Below are 16812 nucleotides of genomic sequence, written 5' to 3' on the forward strand. Positions count from 1 at the left end.
TTTTTTGCAAACGTTTATTTACAAAACAACACCATAAACACAAACACAAGATTGAAGGTAATATAAATATAATGAAACATTGTCATGAAAATCCTTATTAAAGGCAAAAATTACTTATATTTACGAGTCTGCTTGCTCGAGTGAGCAGCCATGTTGGAAATTTCTCTTTGCCCTTCGTTTGAAGTGAGGTCCTGAAAAATCTTCGTTTGGAGGGCTATCTGGCCCTTCCCCTTACCCCTACCCCTCCAACCAAAAGAGAAATGAGACACCCCTACCCCTTCACGTAAACGCGCCAAACGGAGGGGTAGGGCTAAGTGTAGGGCTAAGGGGTAGAATTGGGATTGAGCCTTAGGGTGTACTCACTTATGTTCCCAGTTATTTTGACAATAATGGCTATATGTTGAGTCATTTTCAGGGGACAATACATCTATACTGCTATACAAGCTGCACATTGTCTACTCTAAAATATATCCAAGCGTCATTTCCATAGTTTTTCCCTTGAGAAGATACTAAAATGGTTGCTGAAATGTGAGGGGTGTACTCATTTTTGAGACATAATGTATATTGCAAGTAATTATGACAGCATGTACAGCCTCTATTTAACTTTTTTATTGGTATCACGTCTTCATATGTTATATTCTTAGTACATAATTTATTTATTTATTAATTAATCACTCTTTATATTTCTTTTAGGATTGTCAAAGTCTGAGATTTCAGCAGATGACTAACTCAAGTGTATCCCAGTTTTATGTATCTCTGCTTCCACCTTGTGGACATAAATATTACTACACTGGTTCAATAATCTCTCTTTTTAGTCAGATTTATTAAATTCCTTGATCTTGAATTATTTGTTGTATAGCTGAAAATGTTATATCTCAAACTACTAAATAAGAATAAACGGCTAAAATGAGTGAAATAACTTAAAGACCGAAAGAAACGAATGATTAGATATAGCCTATATTATGAATGTAAGTATGTATAAATCTAATGTTAAAGTGCTGGGTGGTTGGAACAATTTTATCTAAATTGGCTTGGTTAGTACACTTAAATTACACCTCAACTTTCCTGTTCCTTTACTTGTTTTACAGTGATTTTATTCCTACTTACTTTTGTTTATTTTATACAAGCCAACAAATATCAGCCTGCTAGACTAAAAATATCAGCCCGCAAATATCTAAACTGTGCTCTTCTTTCTCTCTTTCCTAACAGTTTATGACAACAGCAATGACTACCATATGTGCAGACCTTTGATTTCGGTCATTATTCAGACATTTTTCTGGTGTTTTTTCTTCTCTCATTGGTCGTTTTGTTGTTTCTGAACAGATGAAGTTCTAATGGAGAACTCACAAAGACATAGTGTAACAAAATATGGTTGTTGTCATAAATCTAAGCAATTTGTATATATATAAAAATAATCCGTATTTTTAATTTTCAGCAATTAGCATTTCTTTTAATTTTGGATGATGGGCGGAGCTTTCAGCCGACAAGGACGTTCTTTTAAAAAGATAACCAGTGACTGCAAGCCATGAGTTAATTGAAGTAGCCCAATAGTATCCAATCAACACATCCAACTGCTAACAAGTCAATCACATTACACATTTAAAATCTAGCCAGCAGTCACATGTTGTCATTCTTAGCCGTGTAGCTCAGGATATTGTGTTTTAGTGCTAATGTAGTTTTGGTAGTCTTTTAGGCTACCACACTACAGACACTTAAGTTAATCAGTGGCTATGGCTTTTGGATTTGTTTCAGGGTAATTGTTTTCTAAGACTTATTTTGCTGTGTGTAGCATGAATCCATTAGCAACTTGGGTTTGTTTGTTTCTCATTAGAGGGCTGCTGCTTCTTCTGTGTGCAGTAACTTGTGCTTTACTTGCCTCTGAAAACGCACAACAATCATCCAGACTACCACAAGGTAAGAGCTTTCAGAAAGATGTTTCAATTGAAGTTTAATGTGTTTTCATGTCTCAAACTGTGTTTTTGTCTGTTGTTTTGATCATAGTTCCCATTGTGGTTGAATGCAGAACCCTATCCCTGTTCATCTCAGTAGATATACCACCTGGCAGTGAACCTCGGTTTGAGGCCGTTGGTGCGTTTGAATCTAATTTTGTAAATTTAGTGTTCTTCTATAGCTGAACTATTTTTGTTGTTCCTCATCTTGTTCTTTCTGGTCTCTTAGATGCCACAGGTGCGTATCCTATCACAGAGAGCTATGGGCCTCAGTGCGGTTACGCTTATTCTGTCCAGCCTCTTCTGGGTCGTGCTGTTCTTAGAGCTTCATACTTCTCCTGTCACACGGACAATCAGGTACAGAATGCGTTCCATAATGATGGACTGCTTTAAGCATAATGCTCATTTGAGTGTGACCTACACTATTGGTTAAAAGGTTTAAGGTTAGGGTCTGTAAGAGGTGTGGTGTGGTTGGTTTTTATATAGATATTTAAACTTATTTGAAATGAGGTTTCATAACTATTTAAGTCTTTACTGTCACTAGATCAAAAGCATATTTGCAGCATATTACAAGTTTCCATATTTGTTTAGGGGAAAAAATGCTCTTTTATTAATGAAGGATTTGTTTAACTTGATCAGTTCAACTTTAAATAGGTTTTTTATTAGTTTTATATTCTTTTAGTTCAGAGACTCCTAAAAATCCATCACCGTTTGCAATTATTCAGCATGATTGTTTTTGGCATTAATTAGAAATATTATGTCTTGGATTGTGTGACCAGACTGGTGTAATGTCTACTGACCTCTCAGCTTTGTGTATCAGGAATACAATGTAAAATGTAGTTGTCGCATTTCAAAATATTACTTTATCAAGTAGCCATCTATTGTGTATCAAGTACAGTCAAACCAATAATTATTCAGATACCGGATATAATTTGTATTTAGTTAAACTAGTGTGTGCAGGACACACTAGGACACACGGTTCATTTATGTTAGTGAGAATAGCAAAATATTGCACCCAAAAATTCTTCATACAGTGGACTACCAGTGAAATTTATTCATTTGTGAACAGAAATTTGACCTGACCATGTTTTGTTGCATACCTTTCTATCAAAGTTATAACATGATTCAAGATGAATGTGTTCAGACACTGTTTAACTCTTGAGTTCCTCCTTTTATTATCATTTTCAAAACCGTAGCGAATGAACTGATAATGTGCGAAATGTTGAAGGTGTCTGAATAGATTTTGGTTTGACTGTGTAGTGTTTGTTTTTTTTTATTTATTTTTCTCAGAATGATGAGGTCTTCACTTTCATGTTTGGTGTGTTCATCATGGATCAGAGTGGCAAAGAGTCATTTTTCAATGTCTCCAAGACTTGCTCCATGCCTCCTTTCTCTCCAAGAGAGGTTACTTGTGAGGAAAATTACATGGAGGTATGAGTATGACTTTTCATATGGTGTTTATACCCTGCTTTTTGTAGCTTTTTATTTTGTATAAGTTTTTTTTTCTCCCGTTTTAGGTGTCTGTGAGACCTGATCTACCTTGTCCCACAGCTGGCAGTATTAAAGAAGACTTCTCTGCAGCTTACGCTGTTGTAAGTAGCTAGTGTGGTTGTGTGTGTGGTGTGGGTTTTTTTTATTTTTTGTCTAAATGGTCTTTGTGTGTGTGGTTTTTTTTTTTTTTTTTTTTTTTTTTTTTTTTTTTTTTTTTTTTTTTTTTTTTTTTTTCTTTCCTTCCAGGCCCAAAGTTCAGCTGTTCAGACCTGGCAGGTGATTCTTCAACAAGAGGGGCCGCGATCTTCTGCAGTCATGTCAACTGAAGATGCTGCTACTCTGGGCTACTTCATAACGGTCACACCTGGCAGACTTGTATTTCGAACAACCTTTGGACAACCTTATGCTTCAGTAAAAATGGTATGGTGGTTAATGCCATTTTTAATTTCCCTGGAAATAAAGGCACGTGACCTGATCTTGATCTCAAAAGTACACGCATTTAAGTTTTCCGTGTAATCACAATTGCTGCATCGAACATGTTTCAGGTCAATAATGTTGCAGTTGAAGTTATCCAAGCCACAGTGTTTTTCAAAAGGAACTGGATGGTGGTCATGGTTGACCTAGTTGCTGCCTGTTCACTGGGTAAGAACCAGTGTTTTTGTTTCAGCACCCCCCCTTTTATTTTATTTTTTTTTTTTTTTTTTTTTCTCTCATCTGTTACTCACTCTTTGCAGAGTTGTAAGGGCTGTCTTCAGATTTCATATTTAGATGGCCTTTATTGACTTTCAGATGAAGGCTCTTTTGATGGCTACAAACTTCACTGGAGGACCCCTGCAGTAATGACTCCTCTGGTTGTTGGACCTTCTGAGTTAAGGAGTGAGTACATAGGCATGGGAGTTGACAGTGAGGTCATAAATGAAGAGGATGCGACAGACCGAGGCTACTCTGTGACGGTCAATGATGAGGTTGTAGACAGTAGCATCCCGTATGCTGCTGAGGGAGGAATAAGAAAGGTATGATCCATGGTGTTTTATCCATATATGATCCTGGACTCAAAACATCCAAAGGTATAGTAAATGGATTAAGAGGTTATGAATCAAATGTTTACTTTTTTCTACAGAGCTTTGTGATGGACAATGTGTATAATGAGATGTACATGGTCCAGCTAACCTACCAGCAAATGTTTTTGGACCAACATGGTGTGGCGACCAAGCACAACGCGGTTCGCCAGATGGCTACTCCACCAATTCCTCGTCCTCCCTATTCGGTTAACCGTGAGTAACCTGTTGTGTTTGGGCATATCACTGCTTCTCCTTGGGTGATTGTTTACTACATCTGTACTGTCTCTTCCAGAAACGACCCTTGAGGAGCGAGTCTTCCAGGTCTACCTGGGTAATATTCCTTTTGATGTGGAACTGGTGTCCGTGGCGCTGAATGGGCAGGAGATCTCTGTGTTGACTGCTGCACAGATGGGGTACTCTATCACAAGAGTCTCAGAAGAAAATAATACCTTTGCGTACATCCTTAGGGTGCCATTTGAAGACCAATTTGTTGTGAAGCAGGTGCGTTTGCTTTTTACCGAGTTTTCTAGGTCAGTACTTTTCATAATAGACTTTCAAAGCAGTTTTGCAAGTAATGTTTATCTTCTTGCCTTATTCACATTTTACCAGGTTAGAACTATCTTTAATGTAGGCTTTGCGACCACTCAAGCAATTGAGATAAAGTTGGACCGATGCTTGTATATCCAAATTTATATAAAGAGCTGTCTAATAAGATGCCTTTGCAATATCTATATTTTCTACTGCTTAATGTGAATCCGTGTTGGATATCATTTTACAACTATATACTATACAAAACCATGTTCTATGGACTTGTCGCATGCTTTTAAGACTAAGTGGCCCTAATTTCAGACCAGTGTGTTCAATCTTTGTCTTTTCTCTTTCTTCCAGTACATTTCGGAAGGCTATTTTGAGTATTCTTTGGAAATTAAATGGACTTTGAACATCATGCCTCAAATGGAGGCCTATTACCACTATTCTTCAGTGTCGGCTTTCATCATTGATGCCCGTAAGAACCATTAACCTTTCGAAATCATAGTGGTTTAGATGTTGCTCTCATGTCCATTTTCAGAAGGCTCAAACACTTGTGCTATACTAATATAGTTACTTAATGTGTTCCATACATTGAATGGGTGTTTTAATTGTCTTTACAGTACCTCCAGTGTTTGACAGCATGTGTGCTGACAATGGCATAAGCTTCATGAAGGACCATCATCAGTACGACTACTTGTGGGACATTGCCATTGGGTCCTACACGCTGACCCCACAGCTGGCATCCGAGCGTGGCTACATCCTGAACAATGATAGCGCCACGTTTATATTGGATGTGCCTCTGTTTACCATAGGATACGTCTATGAGGTTAAACTTGACCACAAGCATGGCACAGCTGCAAAAACATTTTAAAATTCTTAGAATTGCCACAAGTTGTGACAGTGTGGCTTAAGTTTAACATGAAATCTTCCTCTGTTATAGGATATCACTCTGCAGCAGTTTTACGGCACTTTTGAACTTCTCACCAAAAATGCTCAAACCCTGGCGATTGAGCAGACCTCGTCCAAACGCTGCCTCTTCCAAACCACTGAGCTTTTGGGTAATGTAAACGGCTCTTATTTACTTCCCCCAAATCTGTGGTGATTGCATCAGGAAGCACTTTATTTATATTTTAAATAAGCTAGTTTCTGAGGTCTAATCTAATACTGGTCTAGGGATGGAGTGGTAAAAGGTTGTGTAAACTGATAAATGCAGTGTTCTAGTTTGCTCACAGCTGAAGTGTTTCCTCATCCTTGCAGTGTGCTCAACTGATGGTGTGATGACTGTAGTGAGTGACATCACAAAAGCGGTACCTTCTGCAGTCCCTGCCAGAACCACACTATTGGACCGACGCTGCAGACCCCAAGAAACTGATGAAGCCAGAGTCCTCTTCTCCTTTGGACTTAACACTTGTGGCACTAGATTTCAAGTAAGGTTGAAAGGGTTATCTGGGTTTGTTTTCTGTGAAATCTGAGAAGTACAAATTCCTTTATTCAACTTCTTGCTATTCAGGTTGATCATCAGTATGTGACCTATGAAAATGAGATGATATTTCATGAGTTGTATTCCACTGACACCAGGCCAGTCATCACAAGAGATGTTGCATACAGGTATGTTATTAATAGGACTGTTCACCCCCCCCCCCCCCCAAAAAAAAATAAAATAAATTTCTTTAATTACTCAGACCTTCGGAACACAAATTAAGATTTTATGTCCGTGAGCTTTTATGAAGCTATAAGTTCTTTTTTTTTTGTGTGCAAAGAAAACAACTTTATTCAACACTTTCTTCTCCCCCAGGACGGTCTGCCACCATTGAGAATATTATTATTATTATTATTATTATTATTATTATTATTATTATTATTATTATTATTTTTTTTTTTTTTTTTTTTTTTTTTTTTTCCCCCCCCCCCAAGCATAAGTATTCTCTTGGCTTCATAAACTTAGTTGAACCACTGTCACATGGACTAATTAAACAATCTCCTAATTTCACAATGCAGGGTCAGAAACCTCTCAGATTTGATCAAATATAATTTGTGTTCTGAAGATGAACAAAGGTCTTATTAGTTTGTAACGACAAAGTCTTGCAAAACTCTTGGGGTAACTGTCTCTTTAATGTTTAATGTCATCTGTGCAACTGTGATTCAGCTATTCCCAAGATCTTTTGATTTTTAGAGTGACCTTGAGGTGCATTTACCCAGTACGTGGCATTGAAAGTCTCTTTGTGGACCGGAAGTTTAGTGCCGAGATGCCTGGAATTGGACAAATCAAGGACCCTGTGAAGGGCAAGTTAATTGGCTTAAATATTTGGAGCCATTTGATGTTTAAGTGCCTATAATTTTGATGTCTTTTTATTTTCAGTTTCTCCCCAAATGCTCAAGCCCATGCAACCACAGAAACAAAGCATTATGAATCCCTCTTTTCAGTCAGCTGTTGCAAGGAAACCGGCTGACTATTCACGAGTGAGCCAGTGGACCCCGCCCCTAGACGAATATGCCCAGTGGTCATTAGGTAGTATTTGTATTTAGTATGTCTAAACTTGGAATAAGTTGAGTAATTTTAATTTTCAAGTTGAAGTTTAATGCAAGTTAACTTGTACAACCAAGTTCATTTTACTTTAAGGCAACAACTGAAATGGAAGTTTATTTACAGTAACACTTTGTTTTTGTTTTCCCCCAGGACCTAATGGAGGCTTTTAGATTTGATGTGATATTTAAAAACCTATCTTAAGTGTTTGTCTTGTGCCGTTTAAAATAAAAGCACTTTTCTTCAAGCACTTTTGGCATCCTTTTTTTTTTTTTTTTTTTTTTTTTTCTATTACATTTTAGTCTTTGAAACACTTTTGAAAGCAGAAATATCTTATGGCATTAAAGGTTTAAACTGTACAAGTCAGTTATTGGCTATCAGCCCATGGTTTACTGATGCTGTCCTGAATGCTCAAATGGAGCCCATTTACCATGGAGCCTCTGTTATAGAACAGGCCTCCTGTGTCTACACCGTGCAGGGAGCCCCATGTCTGCTGATGTCCAGCGTGGAGTTGTAAGGGAGGTGCTTTGGGCACAATCTGTGGATTCTGGGTAGTAGCCATGCAGCTGGTACTGCTGGTTGGGCATGCACTCTGAGTCTTTGTGCTCTGAAGAAAAGCCAGCTGGTTTTGTGACTGGACCAAATTCTGAATCAGACTTTGGGTCAGGATGTGATTCTGATGGTGGGTCTGGGTTAGGATTTGCTGGTTTGGATGAGCCAGTGCTCTGGTCAGGTTAAGGTTGTGGTGCTGGTTTGGGTGTATCTGTAGTTTTTCCCTCCAGTCCTCTTGCTGCTGCCGGTGGATCTTCATGTGAGCATTTCTACTCTTGATTTTATAAAACATCCTAAAAAAAAAAAGACAATTTGCAAGGTTAATTGGAAGGCTGGATGCCAATTAATGTCCAAAACAAACATGTGTTTGCTTTTGAAACCAATACCATGACTTTCAAACCATTACATACTAAAATAGAACAGGCAAATTTGTCCATACTTACTTTCCACATTGTTTACAGGGGAAGCTTGTGGGAAGTGATGGCGTATGAATCAGTCTGTCAATACTGGATTGGTTAACCAATGTTTTTGGGGCTGAAGGAACCTGTGGAGGAGTAAGATGTTCAATAGCCTGCTTTTAACAACATTTTGTAATGTATTACTAAAAAGGTCTGCAACTAATCTACATTTCTTTATTAAAATGTGATTTATTCCACATGGTGCCCAATGCCATCCTCCAGAAAATGTTCATATCAAAGGCTGTAGGCCATTTAAAGTTTTTACAATGCATCAATCGACTATATTGGCAGCACTGAACATAAACAATGCCACTGAACCGAATGAAGCTTGCATATTTTGCTGATGAAAATGGTCAATTGTCATGTTTTAGGCTGTACAAATCGGTTGGACTGAGGAGAAACATTTGGAGTACTATAGACTGCGCTCTAAACTTTTGGCAAAAAACTGAGCATTAAAAGTTGTATGTGGTTAGCCAAACTGAACCAGAATTTCCAGGGCAAGATGATTCTTGACAACATTTAATGTTTTGTTTATTTCTGGTCCGGCAGGTGTTATATTAGGCCAATATCTTAATACTGCTCGTACGTATCTTTACCACATATTTAGTACCACCTGACTTTAGTTTGTCAAAATATTGCACCCTTAAATTTCCTGCTAAAGTCCTTTGTGTAATTTGGCAGTTTCCTCACGTTTTTTCTGTGGTTTAGACAACAAATTAGCAGAACAAGGTACTCTGTAGTACATTTAACTGTGCAATCTATGATGTTGTTTACATCTGACTACCACCAATATGGCCCAGCATCTGGATAACTGACCAAACCGTGACGGAAGTGCAAACCCTCTAGCTCAGTGGTTCCCAACCACGTTCCTGGAGGCCCCCAACACTACACATTTTGCATCTCTTCTTTGTCTTTCACACCCATTTCAGGTCTTGGAGTCTCTACTAATGAAATGATCATCTGAATCAGGTGTGTTTGATTAAGGAGACAAGGCAAACATGCAGTGTTGGGGGGCCTCCAGGAACGTGGTTGGGAACCACTGCTCTAGCTGCTAAGAGGAAAAAATGTTCGGCCAAAACAAGCATTTTATCTACTTTCTCTAGCACGTTTCTAATATTCTTCATAAATAAATTAATTAAATTAAATCTTACGTCTACATACCGCTGCAATTTATAATCCCTCCGTTTGTCGCGCATGCGCATTCATGAAGTGAAATTTACTGTAGACTCGCTTGTTGTCAAGGCGAGACTTTTCTCCCGAATTTCTCACTACAGACGAGGATATGAGTATGACCGTAAAATGTAAGTCATGCACGGTGGAAAAACATTTCTCAAACGCATTTAACACCACACGCCACATCTTTCAAAGCACATGACACGGCAGACCTTCCTAAACTATGTTTTTAGTATGTCACTTTTTAGTATGTTTACTAAACGCTTCAAACAAACACAAAGTTTCGGACAACTGGTGGAATACACCGTTCCTAAGCTGCTCACCGTATGACCCCTGCTATTTTTCAGATGTTTTGTACATAACATGTTTTTTAATAGTTTTGGGAAAAACGAAGCTTTTCAAAACTTTGAATCAATTGAACCGATTCTTTGCAAATGATTCTTTGTTGCAAAGCTGTCCGAATACTACACGCTGGCGTCACCTGCTGTTCAAAGCAAAACTCAAACACGTATGAAATATTTTACGAACCAACTGTAATCTATTAAAAGTAATCTAACAAAAATACAGTTAAATATAAGTGTTCTGTAAAACTTGCATTTTTTTTAATGTGCAGAGCTTGTTTTGTGTGCTATTATGTAAGGCTGCGCAAACTGGGTCAGTTAAAGGAATTGAATATCGTTAACATTTTTGCATTAAATTGCTTAAAAATCAGCCTAAATGATAAAAACTGTTACGTACTCGTTCATGGGTTAACCGGATAGCATAATCAAAATAAGTCTTACCTGACTGATGACAGCTGCAATTCTCTCTTCCTCCAAGCTTTCTTTTTCTCTCTCCCTCTGCTTGTTTTGTTTCTCTGCAAGCCTCTTGGAGTTGTAGTAGAATTCAATACACTGTGACACCTGCTTTGTTCTCACCTGAAAGTAGGAGAACTGTAAATACTCCGGTCTCTGATATTTGGTGTTTTAGATGTAAATATTTGATATATTACCATTTTGTGTATAAAGGAGAAATCTTTTCCATAAATTGCAAATGCTTTATGGAACAGTCTTTGTTCACTCAAAGTCCACGTATCCATCCCTAAATGGAAAAGAAACAGGATTAGTCTTATAATACTGACTGTAAAAGTTTTGGATTATCAACAAATGTGTGTTTACCAGAATAGTGATAGTTCTCTGATGGAGGGGAGTCTTTAAATAACAGCATCTCCAGCGCTGCCTGTTAGCAGGAAAAATAATGAAACTAAATATTATGCTGCATTATTTTGTGCAATACAGGGATACAGAAGCAATCACAAAATATCATAATCTAATTATGAATATTGCACTTACTAGAATGTTTCCCTGGCAATGAGAAAGGCTGTGAAGAGCAAGTTCCAAATTGGCGCCACCTCCTGGTAGAACACTGGAGGCACTCAGGTCAAGAAGATTCTCCACTGAGGTTAGAGATCACACTCATTATTAAAGAAGAAACTAGTGGTTTAATGGTAGGTGAAATATTTTGTATTGTGATTACCATGCTGTAAAAGGGTGTCATTTTCCTCTAGCTCTGCCCAAGGTTTCCATAACAGCTCCTCCATGACTGGTTCCTCTGAACACACCTCATGCTCTCTCCCTTTTATCAGATCTGGCAACTCCGCTTGGAACTCTGGGCCTATATTTATGCACCTGGAGTGTGAATGTACAAGAAAATTTAATGAAATCATCTCAAACGCTTGACACATTTCTTAACGCTCTGGTGTTGTTTGGTCAATTTTGGCCAAAATATAGTTTTTTTCTATTTGAACACACAAAACAAATCATGGGCATATTGTGAAAGGTTAAATAGTCCTGAAAAATAGTCACATTTGTGTTATTTAAAGTAAAAAAATGACATGGAAATGAATGGGAAGCTAATTTGGTAACACTTTACAATTAGATGTAATTTGTTAACATTAACTAATGTATTAACTAACATGAGCAATACATTTCTTACACTATTTAATAATCTTTATTAATGGTAGTTAATAAAAATACAGTCATTCATTGCTTGTTTGTTAATTCACAGTGCATTAACTAAAGTTAACAAATACAACTTGTGATGTTAATAATGCATTACTAAATGCTGAAATTTAACATTAACTAACATAATAAAAAAAATAATAAACCTTACTGTAAAGTGCATTAATTTTATCTAGTAGAAACATTTGGTATTGCAGCCAAAACAAAATCATACTTTTTTTTTTTTTTTTTTTTTTTTTTTGGAAATATCAACCTCAAATTTGCAACACTAGTTTTAAAAATATATATTGCATATAAAAAAATGGTATTTTGTGCATTTTTCATAATAATAAACTTAAACTTCTGTTACTTTTTTGTTTCACTTATCTGCTATAAGTCTTCTTTAAAAAAAGAGACCAGACTAAAGTCTGTGCTCCAAGGCATTCGAGATTTACGACAGTTTAAGTTGGTTCAAAAAGTGGATCATAACTATTCTATAAATCTAATTTAGTGGCATAAATCACATAAAAGAACACAATATTAAAAAAAAAACATTATCAAACTACAGTATAGTACATTCATTTCACTGAAATAAAACTAATTTTTGACCACCATGCGAACAACGCCAAATGCCAACAAGCAGATGCTCACCTATTCAAGAAAGAAAAAATTTGACACCAAGTTTCTACCGACAGTTTATTGTTGCATTGTTTCAAATAGATAATTATTTTTAGACATAATACCAAAAAAAAAAAAAAAAAAAAGCTTCCAGTGTGACGTCAATGAGCGACCAAAACTAAGAAGAAACAAACAAACAAACATTTGAATGCTCACCTTTGTGAGTCATCATCTTTCCTCTCGTCTGTCCACAGTGCTCTGTTTTCCACAGCTAGGGAAGACAGTAGGTTGCAAAAGAGCCCCGTTCCACTACGTGTCGGGTTCAGCATTGGAGGTGGTGTATAGTGAGATGTAGTTTCTTCCCAGTTCTCCGTGAGCTCTTTACTCAACTGGATTACACTGTTGAATGGGACTCCAGTATATACCGAACTCGGAACATTCTAGATGAAGCAAATAAAGCTGCTTGTGAGTAATTCTGCTTAAAATGATGCTATAGAGCCAACCACAGCTTAAGAGCTGAAAACATAAATACTTGTGGTTTCAACCTGTTAACAGTCAGTGTTTTTTTTTTTTTTTTTTTTAAGCGGATATAACAGTTTTGCCAATCTCATGTTAGTCTTGAGTACTTGCACGACCTGTCAAAAGTTTTTGAACAGGAAGATTTTTAATGTTTTTTAAAGAAGTCTCTTCTGTTCACCAAACCTGCATTTATTTGATTCAAAGTACAGCAAAAACAGTAATATTTTTAAATTTCAAAGCTGAATTTTTATCATAATTAGTCTAGTCACACGATTCTTCAGAAATCATTCTAATATTCTGATTTGCTGCTCAAAAAACATTTATTATTCTCATCATTATTATTATGTTGAAAACAGCTGAGTAGAATTTTTTCAGGTTTATTTGATGAATAGAAAGTTCAGAAGTGCAGCATTTATCTGAAATAGAAATCTTTTGTAACATTATAAATGTCTTTATCATCACTTTAAAGCATCAGGATAATGTGACACTGAAGACTGGAGTAATGATGAGTGTAAATTGCATTTTAAAATGTATGTTAAATAGTACAAATATTTAAAAATGTTATTGTTTTTGCTGTATTTTAAATCAAATAAATGTAGGCTTGGTGAGTAGAAGAGACTTAACATAAAAAAACTTTTGACTGGTAGTTTATAGAGTAGTACTGTATAAAGTAGTATATAGCCGTGGGAGGAGCTGAAGAGTCTTGAGCACAGGTAGCTTTTGCGTAGTGATCATCTGCAAACTGTAACATTGACATAAATTAAACAGAAACAAAAAATGTATTGACTTAAATTAACTATAGCTAACAAATTAATTAATGAAGCATGCTGATGGGCATGCTCTTGCTCTTATTCTGGTTGATGTGTGCACGCGCTCTTCCAGGAAAATTGCCCATACACCTAATTCCACCCTTTATGATGTCATACAGGGCCATACTAAAAAAAAAAACTTTTTGAAACTTATATGAAGCCTGAAGGAGCGGCTTTGGCACAGAAATACATCCAACACGTTTTTTGAGACTTTGGTCGTGGTTTATATTTTTTACCATATACTACCATTCAAAAATTTAGTGACTGTAATTTTTTTTTTCTTGGAAAGAAGTGTCTTATTCTCACTAAGGTTGTTTATTTCAAAAATATACATCAAAATATATCAAAAATACTGTAAAAACAGTAACGTTGTTAAATGTTATCATATTGTTGTAATTTATTTGATCGAAAATGCTGTAAAAACAATAATATTGTATATTGTTCCTGTGCTGATTTTTCAGCAGCCATTACTCCAATCTTTAGTGTCACATGATCCTTCAGAAATCATTTTAATAGACAAATTCTGTGTTTGCAAACCGTGATGACGTTTTTTGCGGGCAGAGCTTATCTGGTAGCAGAAAATGACAGTTATCAAGTAGCAATCTATGTAGGGCATAGAATAAAAGAATTTAAAAAATTACATTACTGACTTTTTCTCGCAATTGTGTTGAATGAAATCGAGTTATAAAGTCCGAACTAGGAGATATAAACTTGCATTTGTGGAGAAAAAAAAAACATCAGAATTGTGAGAGAAAATAGGTAATTAGGTATTTAAATAGTATTTCATGCTGTAACTGTAATACGATATGTCTTCTATGAACTGAATTTTATATAGACAAATTGTTTAAATCAAATTTTTTCTTTTAAAATTAGAGTAATCATTCATAGACTGTCCGTTTGAACTTCTGTGTTTAGCTTTAAATGCTGTTTTTGACGACAGTATTTTATAAAAAATGATTTGCATTCCAATTCTGACATCCAAAGGCACAGCAATATATTTTTTCTCTTATTCCATGGATTTTACCTGTTTCCCAAGACTTGTTACCAGCGTTTTACTACCACAATGCGCGCACAGCTGCCGGTGACGAAACTGTAACATCTACTACAAATGGGTCTATATGCTGATTTGGTGCTCAAGAAACAGTTCTCATTATTATCAGTATTGCAAACTGTTGTGAAATGTTTTTTTGTGGAAATCATAATATTGTTCAGGATTCTTTGATGAATAGAACATTTTAAAAAGCAGCATTTATTTGAAATATAATTTATTTGTAACACTAGAAATGTCTTTACTGCCACTTACTCACCAAGGATCCATTGAATTGATCATTATAGTAGTAAGTATTAGTAGTATGTTTAAACTTTCCTTGAAGTCTTACTGAACCCAAACTTTTGAATGGTATAAAATAATTTAGTAATTTATTGGTCTCTTGCCTGTGTGCTGGAGGACCCCAGAGGTTTGTCTGAGAACCCAAGACCGAAGTTTAGTCCACAACCAAATCGTGTTCCTTCTCCAGGCCCTGACCCCTGCACATGGACACTAGACTGGTGCAGAGAAGGTCCAAACGAATGGGACGATTGCCCCACCTATCAAAATGAAAAAATTGGTTGTAAATAATTGGTGGTAATGAATGTTGCATGCCATCATATCCAGCTTAAAATGCATAAGAAACGCATGAAGATTAAATGAACTGCTATGATCTTAAAGCCATTGATGTCTGTGCTAACAATCTGAATGTGCAGATGACAGACCTGAGGCCATGTCATGTGATCTTCAGATGTGCTGTGCTCGTGACCCAGATCTTGCTGCACGCAGGTCTGAGGATGGTGATGTTGAACCAGTGCAGGGTTGAGGGACATTTGCAATGAACAGTCTATGCAAGAAAAGCACTTGTTTCATTAAAAACAATTAAGATTTGAAAATTACAGCATTGCGAGACAAAACATTGCACCATACCTTTCTGCAGGGAGTTCATTTGTTTCAGATGAGTCCCTCCATGCTCTGAATAAACCAGGGTGGAGTTTGAATCTTGTTGGAGGTGCTGCGTTAAGTCCAGGCTCTCGCTGTCATCAGCTTGCAGCTGCAGCCATATGGGATGATTGAACCTGCCGGTGGAGGGCGAAGGTAGAGAGGGAAAGAACTGCAGAGCCCCATCCGACTGAGTTTGTATCTGTGATTGACTCAAAATCTGGCCAGGCAAGAAGTGTTGAGGTCGTTTAGGAGGAGAAAAAGATGGAGGAGGCAGGGGCGTTGGCGGTGGGCTAAGAACCAAAGGGAAGGAGAGGGCATGTGATGGAGGAGTACCATTGTTAAAGCCACTCTGCTCTCCTCCACCCATCATTCTGGAAGTGCTACGACTGCAAAAGGCCTCGGAGAAAGAATCCAGTTTTTGCTGCTGATGCACAGCGGTTTCATAACTCTCTGATGCCTCTTGTTGATGGCAGTGAGAGCTCCAGTCAGTCTCATAAACTCCTGCTTGTGGCTTGTTTCTGTTCAGTCCCATAGAGGACACAGGGGATGTATTCCCCCAGTAAGCAGCGTTCCCCGACTGATCTATTCCATTCAGAGCACTTCCAGTGCCATCCGTGGCTTCACACGGGACCTCAAACGGCCCGAGCCCACTCATTGAACCTTGCTGGTAAAGGTTGTGGCTTGACCTTTGACCTTCGGTCTGAGGGCGAAACATAGGAGCGAAGGAGAGCGATTCTGGCTCGGGAGATGTATGGTCAGCCATGTGGTGTGTTGCAAATGGCCGCACCCTCGAGTTAAAGGACACTCATAGCATCTGAAAACTGAAAAGACACACAGAGACAATCAGAAGCCATCAAAACCCTTTCAACCTCATGAACGTTAGTGAGCCAAACCACACAAACAAATGCACTGAGATATTTTCCCAGCCGCTGAATAGTTTCTCTTTGTCTTCCTTTGTTACAATTGAATTTTAAGACAAATAGTCATACGGAAACAAGGAAACGTTACTTAAATGTTGCAAGTGAGAATCGTCTTCAGCTATCGAAAGAAAACAAACGGCCTTTGTTCTTTTGACTTTTTCTCTCATCTTTCTTTCCAGCTCTGTTTGTTTAGTACTCACCAGCGTTTCTCTTTCTTTGTCCATTACCTGTTGCTTTTGTTCGTGTGCTATCCGTT

General features: G+C 37.2%; 2 protein-coding genes across 2 annotated transcripts; one reads left to right on the forward strand and one right to left on the reverse strand.

Annotated features, from left to right (window-relative positions):
• Positions 1-1730: 1730 nt before the first annotated feature.
• zpax4 (zona pellucida protein AX 4) lies at positions 1731-7729 on the forward strand. Its single transcript, XM_073836653.1, has 19 exons — positions 1731-1753; positions 1832-1914; positions 2002-2088; positions 2179-2306; positions 3240-3380; positions 3467-3541; positions 3687-3860; positions 3986-4082; positions 4230-4453; positions 4561-4714; positions 4794-5002; positions 5390-5507; positions 5653-5858; positions 5973-6090; positions 6290-6459; positions 6543-6640; positions 7206-7315; positions 7392-7541; positions 7710-7729. The coding sequence occupies exons 1-19, from the start codon at positions 1731-1733 to the stop codon at positions 7727-7729; spliced, it is 2385 nt and encodes a 794-aa protein (XP_073692754.1).
• On the reverse strand, positions 7720-16448 carry LOC141331605 (uncharacterized). The gene is made up of 11 exons (XM_073836654.1): positions 15622-16448; positions 15417-15538; positions 15099-15251; positions 12553-12776; positions 11255-11406; positions 11071-11174; positions 10897-10957; positions 10731-10819; positions 10522-10656; positions 8552-8652; positions 7720-8401 (listed from the first exon to the last, which is right to left on the reverse strand). Exons 1-11 carry the CDS (start codon positions 16397-16399, stop codon positions 7924-7926), a joined length of 2397 nt encoding a protein of 798 aa, XP_073692755.1. The 5' UTR covers positions 16400-16448; the 3' UTR covers positions 7720-7923.
• Positions 16449-16812: the final 364 nt, after the last annotated feature.

This window comes from Garra rufa, chromosome 3 (genome assembly GCF_049309525.1).
Source record: "Garra rufa chromosome 3, GarRuf1.0, whole genome shotgun sequence".
NCBI lineage: Eukaryota > Metazoa > Chordata > Actinopteri > Cypriniformes > Cyprinidae > Garra > Garra rufa.